Source organism: Cupressus sempervirens, chromosome 4, assembly GCF_028749045.1.
Source record: "Cupressus sempervirens isolate cs-2001-9-10 chromosome 4, ASM2874904v1, whole genome shotgun sequence".
NCBI classification, from domain to species: Eukaryota; Viridiplantae; Streptophyta; class Pinopsida; order Cupressales; family Cupressaceae; genus Cupressus; species Cupressus sempervirens.
In genome coordinates, this window is record NC_143121.1 from 569811889 (window position 1) to 569832441 (window position 20553).

A 20553-nucleotide genomic window follows, 5' to 3' on the forward strand; every position below is an offset into this window, starting at 1 on the left:
GCCAAAGAATATTCTAAGTACCAAGTGGTAGGAAATCAAGCTAGAGAATTCTCTAAGTACAGGACAATTCAACTGTCAAATATCAAGCCCCATGAGAATGTGACAAACTTTTGGAAAAAATACCTTTAGAGAAATATTGAGTGCTTCTTCTCGTCCCATTCCCATTGGGCTACCCTTCAAGAACACACATATTTTGATGACAACTTTTTAACAACATTACATTCAAGCTTTTCATTTTAAGATTTGCAAAGGAGCAATTATAAAACCAAAGGATGAGACAACTGAAGAATGTGGGACTAAACCATAAGAGTACTACACTCTATTGAGCTCTTGAGATGAGGGAAAATTCAATCACCTGTGATCTACAACATTAGCTCATTGAGTGACAAGGATGAGTCCACAAAAGTGACCTCCCTGTCAAACCACATACCTTTGCCTAGTGACAATGTGACAAGTGGAAAATTTCCAACTGCCAACACTTCAATGTGTTAGTCACTAGACACATGGACAATTTTAAATTGGGTGAGTGAAAACTCAACACTTAAATCCAACACTATAATGCAATCACACCCATTAGAAATCTAACTCGTAGCATTGCAAATCCACCATGTTGGATAGATCCTACCATGTCATCAGTAAGTCAACTTGATATTTTTTCTTAGTTTTTGCATTTTGTATCAATGTTTATTGTGGTAAATTTGATGGGTGTATAGGTTCAACTATGACTTTTTTCAATTTTTCTTTGATGAGGGCCTAGTTGTAAAATTAAACTAGTGCTTACACCTCCCATTTGGCATGTTAAAATTGATGACAACCCAACTATCATTTTTGGGTAGTTTTGAATTATTGCGATAGTTGTTTAAGTATCAACTTTAATCTCCTTGTTCTCCCAAGTTATCAAGTTTGAAACATTTCCACCCCTCACCATATGCAATTTTGAATTTGCACTTTGACTTTCAGAGGCCATAACTTGGTCAGTAAGGCTCCCTTTTTAGTGAAATTTCTATTTATTATAGGTTGTATCTCCTAAATGTTTTAGTGGTGCAACTAGTTTTTAGTTTTGGTGCATGATATTTTTATAATTTAAAGATTTTGGTGATATTACCTATCCAATACTTGAACTTGCAACTTTAAAGGCTTCGTTTGGGCTCATTTAGACATATTTTTATGTGTCTTTTTTTAATGTGAGTGATTGTTTGAGTACTTTTCAAATTTATTATAAAATTGTAGTCTTGTTTTGGCAAAAATGTCATTTTTAGATCTAGGTCATTTTTGGCCATTGTTGATAATTATAATGCAAGGATTTTGATTTTATCCAGGGCAATATTGATTTGAGCCCCATTTGGCCTTATTGAGTGATGATGACACAACTCAAAACACAAATGAACACAACGGTAAGAGAAATTTCTTTTATCTGAATTGAGAAGCTATTACATTCATTACAACCAAAAAATAAACCCTAGTATATGCCATATGGTTACAATATTATCAAATTATGGAGAAAAATAATTCTCACTCCCCCCAAAAATTGGCTTTTCAATACTAAGATGGGCCTTAAATAGTCTATTTTAGGTTTGGATCCAAGAATGAAAATTATATTTTGAAATTTGGTGGTCGAGTGCTAGAATAGAGGATCTAAAATTTAGATTAGAAGTAGGTGTGAAAATAGGTTGTTCCCAAAGAAGTGGTCCAACTTTTGCGAAGCATAACTCTAGATCTAAGAATCGATTGACAAACCATTTACACTATCAAAAAGCTCTTTGAGTTCTCTCTAGTGTTATGGATGCTTATAACCATCCCCTATTTTTTAGGGTAGCCTCAAATCTGACTCCAAAGGTTTTTCAAGAGGTCTTTTGAAACTTATAATTGTAATAATTTTCAAAAAGTGAAATATTCTGGCCTGATTCTTTTTTCAAAATGCTTAAAATTCTAATTACCATATTTCCTTGAACTCACACCCTTCAATTCTTTATAATTGTGGTCGTATAATAAAATAACTCATTTTCCCTATATCTTTAATGTTGGCATGAAATTTTGAAAATTGACCATGAAAAGTAGTAGTGGATAGTTGAAATCTTTAATTTGCCCAAATAGGTATCCATAAATGCAAAAATATTAAACAAAAACTATTACTAGATATATTTTTAGGTGATGTAGGATTGTCTTGACAACGTTGGATGCTCATGTATCATTGACGTGGTTGTAAACATCAAAATTAGAATTCCACTTTGACCTATTTTAACAAGTGGCAATTGTACATGCAATGCATATAGTGTCAAACATGAGGTGGGGATGGGGATTCTTAGATTTAATGAATTTGGGGGAGGGGGTGTCTTGTGTGCTTGTGTCTTTGTCTCTTGCGCTCTTTCATTTTTTCGTCATGGGCTCACCAGCTAAATATCCATTACTAGCTTAACATAAAGTCACATGGAAAGATAAGTATGGAGTAAATTAATGAAAAAATGTGTAAATCTCCATGTCAATGGTACATTGTAAAACCCACCCATCCTACGTGCAAATATTTATTGGAAAATTAAAGACAACATGACTTTAAGAATTATAAGGAGCAATGTTCAACAAGATCTCTTCTACATTTCAAGCTTTGAGGATGCCAAAGGTGCTCGCAACACTTGAATAATTGTATGGTAAAGTAGACAAGGAAAACGATTCTCAATTGAGGATGATCTTCATCTCTTATATCCTAGGAATTTTGAAATAATTCAAGACTATGTCAACAAAGCCAATCAGTTGAGAACACTACTTAAGGATTATAGTAATTCAATAAAGGATGATAGTTTGATTCATCACGTCTTGAAAAGGCTTCCTTCAGACTATTTAACTTTTGTCTAAAGGTACAATAATCACAAGTTGACCATGGGAAATGCCTTCATTAAGCCTCCATTTGACATTTGCAAAAAGATTAATGTTGGAATAGTTAAAATTAATGGATATGAGTATTCTAAAGTTGACCATGGGAAGTTCATTCAACAAGCCCAATTAATGGTTCATAGAGCACACCACTTGGCAAAGGTTTTACAAATAGGGTTGCAAGTATAGTGGGTTTAACCATAGAGGAAACTCCATAGTTAAGTGCACTCGAGATGGGAGTAGTACTAGGATGGGTGACCTCCCAAAAAGTCCCAATGCGATTATGTAGAAAATATCTCCTACTTATCAAAATCAGATTTGTCTATTTCTTTTCAATGCAAAAATTGAATACAAAAAACTATTACAAATACATATTTTTTATTCAAATGTATTAAGACTAAAATCTATATAATTCTAACTTCCTTAAATTTAAAAGAATTTAAAATAAAAAACTAAAGTAACTCCAGATAAAAAATATTCCTTAAAAATCTCTACACCAACAGCTAATTTGTTTAAGGAAGCCCATGAAAGCCCACCCCTAAATATGTACATTCGATAAGCCCTTACTTTTGTCACAGAGGGAATGATTTTGAATTTTAATGTTAAGGTCAGATCCAAGCAAAGCTTTTTGAAAGTCCAGACCTTTGCCCTGGGAGAGTACAATATGTTTTAAGAAGCAATACAGAAGCTAAATTAGAGGAAAGGGCAAAAATGCTGCGAACACGTATACTTTCCTTCACAGCAGGTTTTGCAGTGACAGGCGCTGCTATTGCGCAGCTAGCATGGAAAGATTTGTGGTCTACTCATGCCGCTTTTTCCTCGCAGGTAATTTAACCTTCGCACTTTATTGGAGAGGGTAAACAGACAATTTTAAACATCTTAAAACCCTTACTCAAAACAAATTTTCGTCTTTGAAATATTCAACCTTCATCTAGCTTGAGTATCTGTATTTTTAACTGTTTAATCATGGATTACTTAAATTTGAATTGTTTGTGGTAGGTTCAAGAATATTATGATGCCCTAGAAAGACGAGTAGAGCGACTCGAAACTCATATATCTCCTCCCCCTACAAACTCGGAGGTATTCTCTTTTTGTTGAATGATTTAGTTAATTTAACGGAATGCAGTATACGTTAAATTGTTTAAAGCAGATATATAGTGTTTAAGGGAAATAAATGTTTTTTCAAAAATTACTTTGATTGTGTTGAATGAACGTGCTTAGTGCGATCTTGTAATTTTTTTTGGCTTGGGTAGTTTTCTGTTGTTTAGAGTAAATCTGGAGACAATCGGAGAGACCAGTAAGAGTTTAGTTAAATTTAGTTGGACTGTATTCAGCGTGTTTGATAGAGTTTCATTAGTTTCTGTTTTGGTTAATCGATGAATGTTGTTCATCAGCTTCCTCAACCTTTGGAGAGAGTTAACTGAGGACGTAGTCCCGAAGCATGTTCATCACATCCTTAAAATGGTCCGCTGTAAGCTGGGCCTGATTGTCATAGTAAGCATGTACATTGGTTCCGGGATGAAATTTGAACCTCTCAGTGATCATTGTGATAATTTCTCCGCTTTACCTCTAAGTCATACCTGCAGGCATTGGGATCTCGATGTGATTGTGACAACGTTGCTTCTTTTAATTTAACAAGCAGCAGAATCTAGAATCTCCAATGGCTCTGAAATTAAGGGTTCGAGAAAAAGAAAGGCTTCTTATCATTTCCCTGGCTAAGTTTGGTTGCTTATCATCTGGAAGCCCGAAGTATGTTAAAATAATTTTAGTTGGTTGCTTCTCGTGTTAATGCTTGTAAACCCAGGACATCCTTCCATTGTCTCTATATCTGTATATATTTGTTAATGTTATTGTAACCAAACATTGATTATCTGATAAGCTCTCCTTTCTTTCTATGTTCATTTGCTGGGGATAGTCTTTCCCTGTGCCCCACCTCAAAATGTATGTATATTTTGGTTCTTTTCATAAGCTTTTATTGAAGTGTGATCTTTAAGAGTTCCATATGTGATGGTTGACATGTATCCATCCAGCCAAAATCTATCTGGGACCCGATATGACCCTTTCGCTCCATCACCCCATTGCAAATGGGGACCTCTCTTTTCACTTTTTCTGTTTGTAGTTGTAGGCTTTAGAACAGGCTGGCATCGTTTTGGAGTTCAGAAGAGCCTTGCAAATCTTTAAAAATCCAAGTTTTGGTTAAGGTAGGTTTCAAGGAGGGTTAGTACTTTCAGTTGAAGCATCAAGTTTAACCTTCACTTAGACTATGCGTAGTACTTGAGCCTTAGGAAGAGAGAGCAAGAGGTTTTCCAACTTGATCTAATCACTATCAAAGACATCAAATCTTTGATTAGGTTTGTGTGAATAACAGAGGAAAGAATAAAGTTTGGATTGAGGATGAGCAAGGATTTTGTGAATTGGGGCAAGCATTAGTTTTGAATCTTTGCTTAACCATATTTGGGAATGTTTATATCAAACCCAAGGGCTTGACAAATTTAGCTAAATCAAGACATTGAGCCGAAAACAAGTCAAAATCCATTCCAAACATTAAAGTTTGCTCACTAACAAGCCTAGTTTCAAGTTGCAAGATCAAAGTTCGAACTCAATGTACAACCTATTTCAAGTTAAAAGCATATGAGAAAGTGCACGATCAAGGGGCAAGTTCTGATCTGTTCAAAACGAAATTTGAGGAGGACAGGGTAAAGTGATTATGTACATTGTTATTTCTGACCTGAAGTGCAAGTGATTCCGCCCACTACATGGTAATTTCCGACCTTAGCAGGAGTAAGTAAATGTGATCACACCCAAGTACACGGTGATTTCAGACTCGAAAGGACACATAATTGGACCCAAGTATATAGTGATTTTCAACCTGAAAAGACATAGGATCAAGCCCAACTAGCATCTGATTTCTGTCTAGGTTTAATTACCTCCAAATTCAATTGAATGTGATCAATTCATGCTGGCCATAATCATAACTTGGTCATAAAATGCAAAGGGAAATCAGTAATTAATTGAGCATGGATTTAATAGAGCTCAGCCTAGACAAATAAATGCCTCTTGAGTCTCAACACCCAACTCAAAATCTGATCATCCATATTCAAGGGCAGATCAACTTCTTAAACAAGAGCAGATTGCAGCTAATTTGCAAATAAGTAGAACGAATTGGTGAACACCGAAGACATTGTTCAAAATCAGACTTGGGCAAATATTGAAATAAGGACAGATTGATAGTGCAAACCCAAGCCTTGTCAAGCAAAATCAGACTTAAGCAGGTGCGAACTGTCTATGTTGTAAAAATTCAAAATCTGAAAGTGAAAAGCCTTCTTAGAGTCCAAAGTAATTTCAGATCTGAGTTTATTCAATCAAAATTTGATTACGGTCTGTATGTTATGTAAAATGATAAAGGGTTGTGAATAAATTTTAAAGTGAATTTTTTTGAATTGGCGGGATTAGTGATTGGAATGTTTTGACTCGAAATTTTCATTTTGTCTAGATGTAATCAGGTCTTAGAGTAAATGGTTCAATCGTTTATGTTGAATTCGAGGTTATGCTCATAGGGAATTTCTTCATTAGAAGTTTGAATTCTTACTTATAACCTTTTGGCTTAATATAACCAAATATGAAATCCATGTGTTTAATATGATGATGCTGTTTTGCAAGGTTCAAGTGTGAGCATGATTTCAACATCAAGGAAAACATGGAGGCCTCAGGCATTATGAAACCACATGTTGTTCATCAAGCAAGCATGATGTTTTGAAGCCGGAGATCAAATCAAGATGCAAATTCAAGCCATTGACAAAGTGACCAAGTCAAGGGAATTATCACAAAGTTGATGAATTTCTTTTTGAAATCCAAGTTTATTTTGAAGGATCCAACTGCATGCAACACTTACATTTATATTAGATAAAGATAAAGGCAAGATATGACTACAAGCAAGTTCAAGAGTGTGTCAATGAAAAGGTGTCAAGGTGGAGAACATAAAAGGATGAGAGACTTAATGAAGATGAAGTAATTTGAGAATATGAGCCGTCTCACTTAATCGAATGTTGGAAAATGTTGAGTATTAAGAGATATCGATAAAGTGTACAAGAAAATCATGCTAAGGTGGTTCCTATTTATCTTCAACCAACTAAAAAATTCTTGCTGCATGAAAGATCCCAAAAGGATCCTTTCACTGAATTTAGTAAATTTTAATTAAAATAATAGATTTTCCTGTGCTTTCCTTGTGGTTGTAGAGAATTAGATAGAAGTTGTAGAAAGATTGTTTTTTTTTTTTGTATTCTGCAGATATAAGTAAAACAATAATTAACAACAGCAGCAAATAATATAATATTCTGTCAACTAGAATAGCTACAAATCGTACCAGGCAAGATATGTAATCAGTATGCCAACAAAGGTGTTTACAAACAAAGAATGATGATCCCAGCTGCAAGAATGGACCAGCCACACACCAAAAGGGCAGAGATGGCTGACGTAAGCCAACCAACAAATCATGTGCCAGCTGAAAGGCAATTGTACGGCTGCTATAGTTTTGCCAAGGTAGCAAGAAGATCCCAAAGTGCCAAACAAGACCCTCAATGTGCAATGCACAAGCACCCCCAAACACTAAACTTAACAATCTTTGTCAATTGCTGAAACAATACTATAGAATGTTGCTGAAACCATCTATTGGGGTTTGCGTCCCAATAACTAGGCCCTAAGGTTTGCGTCCTAGTCCTCTAGAATTGCTCCTCAGAGCAAAATCACAAATACCAAGAATGAAGATGTAAAAGATAATCAAAGAATGAGCCAACATCTCCTTTTATCTCCCTCTCAAAGCCAATCAAACCCTAAAGGGAGAATATGCCTTTCCCTTTATTATAAAATGACATCTTCTCAGTTAAAAGGCCTTTATGTATAGGAAAAACATCCCTTTCCTCAAATAACATAACTCTAGGTGCTCGGAGGTCTCCGGATGATGAAAATAAGTTATAATAATTCAAGACCTTTCCAAAGAGCAATAACACATAGGCTTGCTTGACCAGATGAAGCCAAAAATCCCCTTATTACTCCAATTAGCTATTTATATAGATTTATTTTAATTTATTTAAACGCAAACTTGGGAACTATTAAAAATATTTCCTTTTATTGAACTGGAAAGCCAAACTAACCAAATAATCAGTGAGCGGGTCCTATCACCTGCCTGTGACTGATGCCAGGCAATGTGGCCAACTGGCAGTCTCATCCCTAAAAACTAGGGATGCTTCTACAAACTAGGTAATATACCCTGTCACCTTGAGATTGAAACCGTATACTAGTCCCGAGGAGCCTCAAATCTGATCACTGCCACAACCTCCTAAGTTTTAGGAAAATCTCTAAAATTAAGGAACTGCCCTAACTGACTCTCAAACTAACTGTAGAACTAACTCTGGTCATTGAGTATCCAGTATGAGTCTCTATCCACCATTGCTAGCCTACAAGACTCCAATAATAGGTCAACTCTCATGACCTTGCTAGTTAGACTAGAGAGGGGACATGACACTGCACGTGTCCAAAATCATCCAATTAGATCATGCTAATTGTACATGTTGAGTTCATCTAATGTCGTTATGTAACCAATTTTCTCATTGGTTTTCATAAGCAATGTAATCTTTCATTGAGTCACAAGGTGGTGCTAGTTGTAATCTATAGGCATTCAATGCTTATAGCCGTTAGTTGAATTAGAGATGTGTTGGCTTAATCTTGGCCATTGACCCCAAATTTGGGCCATTCATTGAAATTGAGCTCTATATCGTGGCTTGCTCAAATCATCTATAAAGGAGGGAGATTTGCTAAGATTGTTGCTATAATGCTACCAAATTATTCCTTATTCATTTTTGTTATCATGCTGAATGTTTGTGAAGTTTTAGAGTATTGCATGGTTTCTACATTTGTCTGACCTTAGTGTAAGTATATAACTTTAATTGGAGATGTTCATTTGGATTATGCCATCATTGGGTATTTAAATGAGTATTGACAATATGAAAAACATACATGTATCCTTAGAAGCAAGCACCTCCTTTGCATAGTTGGTTTGGTGAAGCAAGAATTTGTTAGAGTTTCACCTCATCCTCAATGATCGCTTGCATTGGTAGAGTTAGATTAGTCTTCTTAAACCCTTTACATGTTTAGAGTTTATTTAGTTAAAAGTAGTTGCAGAGCTTAAACTGCTATATTATTTGCTTTGCAAATTCGATAGCCATTGAATAAACAATGTAATTCCCCAAGTGATACCTGCTAGACCACATCATTACAATTGAGTTAAGTCCACATTAAGAAGGAACCTTGAGGTTGTCTTAGTTGGTCACACAATCAATTACATTTTCAACATCTAAGCTTCCTTATTCAAGAGAGGATTTTATATTTGATATATTCATCTTATAATACTCAGTGTTTCATCATGTATGTGGAAGTGGTCACAATTCTTGTATCAATTGAACTTGTAGTGCATGTCAGGACTTAACATCACATTTGGTAAATCATTTCTAGTTTGTATAATAGATATTTTTATTTCATGATTAACCGTGCATTGATTGAGGACACATTCAAATTTGGTGATGTGAAGTATTCAAATGCACAAAACAAAGAGTAATCCAAAATCTATGTAGGAGTAGACCAAAGACTCTTGAATTAACAAACAATCGAAGGATCCAAATAATGGAAGTGAGGATTTTGAGGAGAGAGTCAATACAATACTAAAGAGATAGGATGACTCCAAGCGAGAATACATGTCAACTCTTCATTTGAGGAGGAAAGAGAAGGAGAAACAAAGAGCGGAGCATAAAAATTAAGGAAGGATTGAGGGAAAGGAGAGGGAAGAATAAGGAAGTGACTTTTGAAAGATGAAGGGTTGTAGCTGTTTGAAAGGGTTGTCATTATGAAGGTTGTGATGCTTCGAAGGGGTTGTAAATATGAAGGGTGGCGACTCTTCGAAAGAGGGATAATTATGAAGGGTTGCGACTCTTGCCAAATGCATGCATGATGAAGAGGTGGGGCCTCACCCTCACGTGGGAAGATTTAAAAGAGGAGGATCAAATAGGATTCCGAAAAAAGGAGCGTAGGAGGTCTAGAGAAGAATCAGAGCATTAATATAAGGAGGGATCTGAAGTAAGAATCGAGAAGGAAAGAAGAATCGAGAAGGAAAGAAGAAAATAAGATGCGCAGATCTAGAAGAAGATATTGAGATCTTAAATGGGATATGTGTAGACTTGAAAAGTAGCAATATAGAATTGAGAAGTGGGAGATAGGAAGTGAAAGGGTTTGCAGTTGTTGTTAAACACATGTATCTTTTCATTATGAAAGGGTGTGATCCTTTGATAAGGTAATTAACAAATGAAAGGGCATGACTCCCTACACTCAAAGGAGATATAAATGAGAACAACTTCTTTGGTTCGGGTTGGTAAAGCTTATATTTTGTTAGTTTATAATATTGAATTGCATTTGTATTAGATTAAAAAAATTGACTTCATTGGCACCAAATCATCCACGACTACCTATGTACATGCTTGCAACTTCAGATTTACATCTAGTATTACCTCTATTTTACCTAACAACACCTCACCCATTTCCGCAACATTGAAAATTTAAAATATGTTCTACATATACACAAAAACATTAAGCACCCACTCCAAACCCTATCAAAATTGAGCTCCTATTCATATTCAAGGTTATCCATAATTTAAAAGGTTTTTACGTACTAGGGTATTTGCCCTTGAAACCAAAATTTACAATCTTTTGTAACAAAATGAAATTCATATCAACATGGAAAGGGAAAACTTGAAGCATTCACATTCAAACGTACCACCTTCTTGCATCAAACTTGTTCATCATCTTGGTTTGCACCTCAGTCTTGACCATCATTGCTCTTTCCTTGGCATTGTCTAATGTTTCCATCTTGTCCTCCACTTGTCATGCACCTTCGCCTTGATTATGTCCTTTTCGGCCTATGTTTCCCTTTTCATTCCCACCATCACCACATCTTTGACCAATGATACTTTTTGGGCCGATTCCCCTCTAATAGTTTGCTAATTTTAACTTGAGAGCACTTATGTCAAACTCTTCATTACCTAGCCTTGATTGAATTACCGTTTCCCGATCAGTGGTGTAGTCTCAAATCACCATCCAAATCATTGCATCAAATTTTCTCAACTCTCTATTTACACCAGCTTGGCACAACATGAAGGATTGGATATGTCTAGGAAACACAAGTACGTGCTCTCAATCTCCAATCTTTGTGCTGAAACCTCTTCCTAGTTCTACAAATTGGCGTAGGGCATCAAGGCCTTGCTTCTGTTTTGCTTTCACACATCTTTTGACAACCCTCCTCACCTCTTCAACCTTGCTAATCTCAAGCCCTTAAGCACAAAACATGGAGAATATGTCTGTGTTGGTGCAATATTTGTAGTTTGCAATCAAGTAGTCAACACAATGGTCCCCTCACCATAATAAAAAAGAATAGATCGCCTGTGGTGTTGCCTTGGTATACTACCCATCTCAAAATTTTAAAATTTTTGTGTTAAGGGATGTTTCTTGTAAGTTCATTTTTCACATCTCATTTTCCATGATATCCCATGTCCGATGTTTAAAAAATCTATCTTTTCTGGTCCCAAGCAAGAAATAAAATGCTGAAGTTTTGTCTTAAATTATGTCATGCCTGACCACTACTTCGAGTTTTTCTACAAACTAGGACCTTGCTGTTAGAAGATTCCTTTCAGATGTTATGTTTGTATTTTTGAAGAACTTGGTTATATTACTGTCTTCGAATTATGAGACTGATGCTGAACGTATTTTCTGTTTAGAACTATGTTATTAGCAATGAATGTGATTTGGGATTTTGTGATTTGAACTGGCATATAAATATTTTGCATGTTGATTGGGTATCGATTATGTTCATTATGTTTTTAACTCATTGTAAACTGCATTCTGTGTTTGAATGCTTTGGAAAGAAAGTAAATATATATTGTGTGTTTAATTTGAATGGTAATATGCTGTTTGCATTTAGAACTTATCATTGTACTTTCATATACGTGATTGTAAAAGGGATTAAAAACTTTATATTGCATATAATAACCTTGAGATGGTTTTAATTACATAACCTATATTAATTTTGTTTTAAAGGGTTTAATAAATCGCAGTTTTGCTTTGCATACATATAGACTTGTTTTAAAAGGGTCTAACACCCTAAGTTGAGGTTGGCATAAACATTTTCTATTATTAAAGGGGTTTAATATTTGTTAAAAGGCATACAACCCTAAATGGGTATCGAATGCCATGTAAGAGGAAACTTACTCACTGTTTTTGAAAGCCATGTATGGCGGTGGCATTGCAACTGTCTTGTGCACGACCTTGTGTAGTATCATAGTTGAATTGAATGCTTGTTTATGAGGTTTGATGACACTAAGGGTTTGGTTAGCCATTTCTTGTTGTGAGTCGGGTTTTTGCAGAATATGGACCGGAAACTTGGCCGCATTGCTCTGTTTGATTACATTTGTGACCCTTGTTGCTGAGGTATCGGCATAATGAAGGGTGTTGGTTGGAAGGGAAACTTGCATATTGGGTTTAGCTCGATGGAGTTACTCCTCAGAAGTTGTCTGTTGTTGTTAATGGGTTCTTCTGCTTCACCCCATTGTGAAGTCATTTGCGAGTTATGTGTGTTGGCATTGTAGAGATTGCTTACCAGTTTTGGATTCAGCTTTTGGGGCTTTGGCATCGAGTTAGATTGCAAAGCAATTTTCCATCTTCAGTATTACAAGTAGGGGCAATTTCTTACCCTACTCTCTCTCTGTTTGCAATTGCAAAATTATTTCAATTAGCATGTTGTAAATGGTTATGAGTTTTACATATTCTGTATCGACACTCAAGGGTGGATATGTGCAGAGCATGGCACTGTGTGCAATGCTTAGCCTTGCATATACCCATCTTTGAATGTGGAGTATGGAGATATTAGTTTGGAGGTTGTTATATGTATATATTTGGGCTTTGCCCTAAACATATATTTGTTCACCGAGTTAAACCCGGTCGGAGCCTCATGCTTGCGACAGTTATTTAGTATGTGATTGTGTTATGTGTGAGTATTCGGCTTTGACAGGGCCGAGCTCTGTGAGAAACCATACCTCAAAGCTCACTTGTTTTCTACAGCAAATGGGTAAGAGGTTCGGCCTCAGTCTTGAGTTTGCCTTAAATTACTGGCTGATGACCGCAGTCGAGGGCAGAGGCATTTTGTCGAATAGTTAGTATGTAACCAAAACAATGTTATATTAACATTTAAATAGCATAGCATCTTTATGGTTTTTGAATGTTTGAAAATTTCCATGTTTAACAGCCGATACACTGTTTGAACATTGTAGTGTGGTTCGAATTCTTTATAACAGTTGCTTTAGGTTGTGTAAACTGGAATCATGTTATGTTGTGTCGCATCTTGTCTGATAGTATATTGGAGATTCTAAATAGTAAATATGATATCCATGGGTCAGAACTTGCAATTTGGCAAAATGGAAGTGAGTTTGTTTGAACACTTGGTATCATCGATTATGTTCTTTTTGTTTTAAAACAACAACAGAGCTTGGAAAATTTAGTTAACTGTATGCTGTTGGGATTTGTTAGATATGATTTAATTGGATTTGTTTTGAAGCATTTTAGATATGCAAGTAGTATTTATATTATGTTTTTGAGAGGAAAGTTATAAGTTTGCAAATTGGAATTCTATTATTTTAATGATGTTTTTTCTGTCCAATATTGAATTGAAGATTGTTTTCAATGGAAAAGATAGATTTATGATACATGTGTTTGATGATATGTTATTCAAAGCGAGAATATCATATGTGCATTATATTACTATCTTGGCCAATTCGAAGGATAAGCTTAGTTTGTTATAACAGTAGAGATAAGTAGTATTGTACTACGACTGGTAAATATCATTAAACTGATGTAACAGTTTAGTTATATTTACGAGATCGTAATATTGTAGTATTTATTTCTGTTGTTAAAATAACCTAAGTTTACTTTCAAGTTTGGTAGTTGAGGATGAGATTTTAAGAGATGAAGAATGTAATATCATGTGAAATCTGACTGCTATTCATTGCATGTGCATTCTTAGAATATCTGTTTGATGTGTATTTTAAGGATAGCTGTAATGAATGTATATTGAGGTGGCTGAATATCGATTTATCCTATTCAGTTAATTAATTCAATGATAATTTTAAAGATGAATTGGGTGGGTTAATTACATACAAAAGATAATTGGCCTTACCTATGACTTAAACCAGTAAGGTTAAGTACGGAGAACAAGGCAAGTCTCTATTGCGTCATTTCACGAGTACTATAGAGAATCCCACTATGTGTTGTCTATGGGCTTACCATATACGAATGCAGTATCTTAGCACCATAGTGATGACACCTCAATATATATATGGTTCATTAACTGGTTATTCTTAGTGCGAGTTTAATTTTGCATTGTTAAGAAGATGTTACTTCTTGCATAGTAATTTTAGAATTGCACTATGTTATGTGGTTCAGATATCTGCATTATGGTTTTATATATGTTTATTTTGACATGTATGCAGGTGGACTATGCTTTTCAACTCAGTGTGTACTGTGCCCTCTTTGTGTTGTGTTGCATTTTTGTGTATGTTTCAGGTGTTCAAGTTGAATAACTAGTGCTAAGGAAGACTGTTGAAGTTACTTCTTGAAACTGAATTTGATATTTGTAAAGTCCATATGTTGGACTAAGGTGTCTTTGAATGATACTGTTCTTCATTATTGTACTGAACTCATTATGTATTAACATCATTATGGAAATTTATTTAGACGATATATTCTTATATTTTGAGGTCTACGAATTGAGAATGATTCAATCATTGTACTTGTTCTTGTAATATGATGATTAAATAAAAAAAAGTTTTTATGGTTCTTTATGCTTGTTCATGGTTTCCTAGTTTTTAATCTTTGTTTTGTGTAGCATTACAAATTACCTCATCTTTTTCCAAAACTCCATTGGTCTTATGTTTTAAGTGTCTCCGATTGTTCCTTGATTCTATCCTGTATTTCAAATTTTTGAAAAAGCCCATCTAAATCAAAAGATATCCTGGATTAAGTGCACATCCCTTTTTTTGTTTCTCCATTTGATTGGTTAACCAAGGAAGATCAAGAGGTTAATTAATGGTACCAAAATATGTGTTTTTAAATAATTCATTAACCTTACTTAACTTTTAAAGGTTAATGTAATTATTTAAAATACGTAAAAGGAAAAGATTGCTTAGCTAAAGAGGTTAAGCAATCATCTCAAATTGCATATTTTTAAAGGATATTTTTAAGTGTCTCCGATTGTTCCTTGATTCTATCCTGTATTTCAAATTTTTGAAAAAGCCAATCTGAATCAAAAGATATCCTGGATTAAGTGCACATCCCTTTTTGCTTTTCTCCATTTGATTGGTTAACCAAGGAAGATCAAGAGGTTAATTAATGGTGCTAAAATATGTCTTTTTAAATAATTCATTAACCTTACTTAAATTTTAAAGGTTAATGTAATTATTTAAAATATGTAAAAGGAAAAGATTGCTTAGCTAAAGAAGTTAAGTAATCATCTCAAATTGCATATTTTAAAAGGATTGCTTAACATTAGGATTTATAACCACTTTGGGAAAACTATTTAAACAAACTTGTATCCATCGATGCGTTAGAAAGAAATGGATTGTCATTAGATGATTAGTCACAACACCACAATACAGAAAGAATGCAACCTTTTGGCATGATGTCTCATTAAATTTCTAGCATACAATAATCTGCAACATAGATTAATCAAGAAGCCTGATTAAAGTGCGTGAGCAATATGAAATTCTAAAGAATTTAATCCTCACAAACTACAAAATCTGAGTTTGAAATGTAGTTGGGTATCCATGAAATGCGCGGGGAAGGTTAGACATCTACCAAGGCCTAATGAAATTAATATTCTTGTCAAAATATTATAACTAGAATACTCTGTCAGACGTCTAAGAAAAGATGATTTCATAGTTAGATGCCTCAAACTATGTAGGGTACACCACATGGGATCTTTAGAATAGACAATGCATGACCTATTCTACAAAATGTCTCGAGATGTAACCACACTGGATGCAATGATTACTCAATTTCATTCAAAATAAACTTGTTGAAATTACTTCATAAAGTTTCAAGCAAACATAAGTTCGAGCAGTACCAATTTTTGTAAACTTCAACACCCTGTACACCAAATTGGGAGATTTGAATCAGCACATGGGAACTAATAGAAAACAGAATCAAGATTCTTGCCCAGTGTTTTGATGCAATTACAAATGCATGGCAAACATGCTTGCAAAATGTGGAATTTTTAAGAGCATGTTAATTGTTTGATTAATTGTCTGATGAGATGTCATTTCGAGAAATGAACTGAAGTATGTGCAAGTGGTACACATTGTGGAAAATTCAAATATGGGCTGAATTGTTTAACAAAATGCTTCAAATACATTGCAAGTGACCTATTTAATAGAGTGCCAAACGATACACAATCTCATAGGAATACAAATGGTGAATCGGTTGTAGTCGACCAAGTTTGGATTTAGAGTTTCACCACTTCAACAAGCTAATGCATCTTGACTTCTTCAAATGAGAAAAGGGAGAGTGGTTGCTCTTACTCTTTGAAGTGATCATATAAGAGTTTCATGGTTTTTGGAAGATGGCAGAGACAAAATATCCCTAAGCAAATAACCATCTTCTACAACACAAAATGATACTTCATGTTATTTTTTATCCCACAAATCCGACAATATTCACAATGTGGTGATTGAACCACTCTCTGTAAGTGCAATTTATCATTATCGTCGTGGGGGATTCAGGGCTGGATATAATTTATAAACTTCACCCTTGCAATTCCACCTCACTTTTACAATTGTAGGTGATTTGGAATTTTTTTGGACATAATCCACGTTAGTGCATATTAAAAAGATGGATTATGATGTTTTCCCTTTGCTTGTAGACCTTTCCCATACAAACCTCAACCTTGGTTCAGCGTAATGCAAATGGGTACAAGTGGATCTTAGAATGATGGATAGAGGCAGAGCTCAATTTGATTGATATAATACCACAAAGAAATTGACGCTGGCAAAGTGAGTTTGGCAAAAAGGCTTTAGAATTTCCAAAATAATGCACTCGACAAGAACAAAGCCAAATCACCTAGTCATCGCCAATCTCCTCAAGAATGGAGACTCCAAAAACTAACACTTGTACAACAATCAAAACATGACACAATGAAACTTCTATCATGAATATTACAACATGTGTTAGTAGAATATAGAGTTGTACACTGCACATTCAACTTGTTTGTTAGAATGCCTTAGCTAGAACACGTCCCTTGGAATGAAATGCGATAAGATGTAGATTATCCACCAAGTTGGATCTCTTGGAGGGATTTTAGATATTCAAAGTAAAATGCAATCGGTTGGTGTAGAAGCTAAATTTGACAACCTTTGCCAAATATTCTCAACAACTCATGCTGTATATGGAAGCATTGATTATGCACATTAAAAACTGGACAAAATCTTGTAGAAACATATTGCCTCATGAAATGCTTGTCACAATAAATGTTTAGTATGGAATCATACACAATGCATCGAACTATTTGACATAATGAATCAAGATATGTCATCTCAAGGAAATAAAATTATTATAGACTATGTACGACAAGGATTTGTTGTGAAGAATTTAGAAACTTTAAGAAAATACAATTGAAAGTGTAAAGTCCATTTCCATTATCACAAGTCACATCCTACTTGCATGTGCCAAATTGGGATGCACCCCAACTATATTGAAACGTTGATATCATGATAATTTTGGCGTGGGGTATGAACATATATCTTTTTGAGGAAGTTTGAGTAAATATAAAGGTGACGGGTATGAAGTTGAGATTTCATAACATTTACTAATCTCTTCCTTGTGCCACAATGCGTGTTTTGGAAGGAGTAGTTTTTATGTATTTGATATGTTTTGTCTGTCAAGTTTTATTACTAGAGGTACCCATTCAAATATATGCATGTTTTATGTGGAATCACAAATTGCACATAGGAATTGTTTGATAGAGTGCCTCAATGAATTATCATTCCATAAAATATGATGATTGCAGAGATATAGTACAATGGTCTATCAAAGTACCTTGCAGAAATATATGGTACAATATGTGGTGTGGAATACAAGTAAAATGTGAAAGTGAAGACAAGGTATGCAAACTATGGAAGCATACACAATGCATGTAAATTGATTGACAAAATGGCCGTAGGTTCGATTTCAAAAAATGCGGAAACATTGAGGAGGAGGGTGCATTAAATATTATTTGGGTGATTGCCGTGACGAGATTCTAGTTCATGGCATGCATTGATTGTTGAGTACTGTGCATTGTTTGTGGCTGGGTGGAATCTCTTACTATTGCTGGTTATACAACCATTACTGTTAGAAGAATGGTGTAAACAAAGATGATTCGCACAAAACCAATGCCAAAGACTTCCCCATTTTCAACGAACAAGATATGGTTTTGGACTAGTATTTTCTTAGTCCTTTTCACCCTTTGACTTTTTTCACCCTCGACTTTTGGAACACGTGCTAACACGTCTTTCATTCCTCCTATTAGAAACTGTATTAGGATATATTATTGGCTCTAAATTTCCATCAAGTACCAAGAAGCTATTGCATCCAAATATTACTTGTGCCCTACCTTCAAAGTTAACATCGTTTGCTTTTGGAGCTATTAAAGGCCCAGACTTCGTATCTATATTAGGATCATATGTTACTAAAATTTGATCTAGTTCTGGTGTTGGCGATATACTCATAGGATTTTTAAGATCCGTGAGCCTCTCATTTGCATCTCAATGTTTCGGCAAAGAAAACTTGTCAAGCAACATGTTAGAGAGATATTTTGAGTTGTGGTGTATCACTATAGCACTAGCACTCAACATTGTTATTCGAGTTGAAGCTACAAATCCTTCCCTTACATGTGGTGATGATAGGATTGATTGGAGAAAATTTTGTGCAAACTTTTATTAACAAGATTGGTCTTGATGATCCTATTGCCTAAGAAATGGCTACAACTTCTAGTGCTCATGGATTGGAAACAATTATCCTGTTAGAAAAAGAGACAGGAGTCCTTTGATTTTGTGCTATTGTCTACACTCTAATTGACATTTTCGGGTTCTCATTCTCTTTTACTTTGACAATGCATTCACTATTAAAGCGATGACATGTTGGTTATCTTAAGGGATGAATGATTATCTCATTAAAAATATCTTTGGTTCCTAGGATATGTTCACTATCATGAAGGTTTGGTTCAAGGTTTGTAAGAAAGAGAATGTTACACTCGTAGAGGGGAAAGATTTTGAGTAAATGCAATAAAAGGCCAATCCTTAAAAGAGTCAAGCCCTTGTTGAATGAATAGTCATTATGTTAAAGTTGATGTGTTGGATATGGAGACATTGTGATGCTCAAACTTAATGGAAATCTTTGAAATCATCTGTCATCCCCAAATAAAAAAAGAAAGTTTTATATTCTCGATTGGTTATACAGTGGAATGGCTATTAACAAGAATAAACTACTGGTCAAGATGCTTTGTTAGAAGAGCCAAGGCCAAAGTGCTACTGAGAGGTGATCCATGAATTGGGAGAAGCCTACATTATCACATCAATAAGGCTATTTTTTTGATGGTTTTTCCCCGAAGTTTACAGGTTCCAAGTCATATTTTTGTAAATAGTGACTTTGCTCACTTTTTTGGTAAAAGTTGAGAAATTGACCCTTTTTATGCAAAACTGGTAAGGTTAATCGACCTTGTTCAAAACACGTAAAAGAGAGTAACCTAGAAAAGAAGGTAGTTACTAGGTTGTTGTCTTGTGTAACCTTTAAATATGCAGCATTTTATAATGTAAGGGGATAAAGTTTTTTCAAAGGGAAAACTATGGAGAAATTTTTAGATAGACTTTTGGGTTTACACGATGCACAAACAGATTCTTGATCTTGTATATTTTCAAAAAGATAGTGAAGAATACAGGTAGTCGTATGTCTTGAATGGATTCATGAGTTGTTATTACTGATTTTTTCGTATGTCAAGTAATCTCTTGAATTCCAATTGTTCTTTTATTTAATTGATATGATAAAATGCATTTACTTCCTGGTCTCTTGATGTGAATGTTTTGAGATAGTGTATCTTTTTGTATGTCAGTGTCTGTTATCCATTCTTTTGTCATCATTGCATGTTGTGTTAAATATCCCTTTGTAATCATCATCCATATTGAAATCCGATTTGGCACTCGTATGTCTATCAATTGTGTTTCTTTTATTTATCTTGTTTTAGTTTTATGCTTTCTCCTTTATGTACTATCAGGTTGAAAGTACACTAAAATCCCAAATACACCTATTATACGAGGGCGTTGCTCCCCTCAAATGCAGAGGAAGATTGTGACTAGGTCATTATCAAGTTGCAATCTATCCAATTGTTGCCACGGTTGGCACTGCTCACAGCGCAAACCGGGTCAATATGAAGAAAGCATTCACAGTGACAAACTTGTTTACTAATACATGGTAAAAACAATGTTGAGAAGCTCATTGCAGACCTTGCCCCGGAAGGAGATCTGTTGCTTGGTTGCCTTTAAGTTGAAGTTGGTTTCCAATCACTGTGTT

General features: G+C 34.9%; 1 protein-coding gene across 7 annotated transcripts in view; it reads left to right on the forward strand.

Moving 5' to 3' along the window:
- The first annotated feature begins 3309 nt into the window (after positions 1 to 3309).
- LOC149562476 (fanconi anemia group D2 protein) overlaps positions 3310 to 20553 on the forward strand; it is an 80849-nt gene continuing 63605 nt past the window's right edge. Inside the window, exons 1-3 of one of the 7 annotated variants that reach the window (XM_089825961.1) lie at positions 3370 to 3693; positions 3868 to 3948; positions 14448 to 14794. In XM_089825961.1, the coding sequence (XP_089682087.1) occupies positions 3580 to 3693; positions 3868 to 3948; positions 14448 to 14537 (285 nt within the window). In that variant the 5' untranslated portion in view covers positions 3370 to 3579 and the 3' untranslated portion in view covers positions 14538 to 14794. Of the gene's footprint in view, positions 3694 to 3867; positions 3949 to 6528; positions 7090 to 14447; positions 14795 to 20553 lie in introns of those variants that run through there. The other 6 variants (XM_089825962.1, XM_089825967.1, XM_089825964.1 and 3 more) reach the window with 6 other exon arrangements.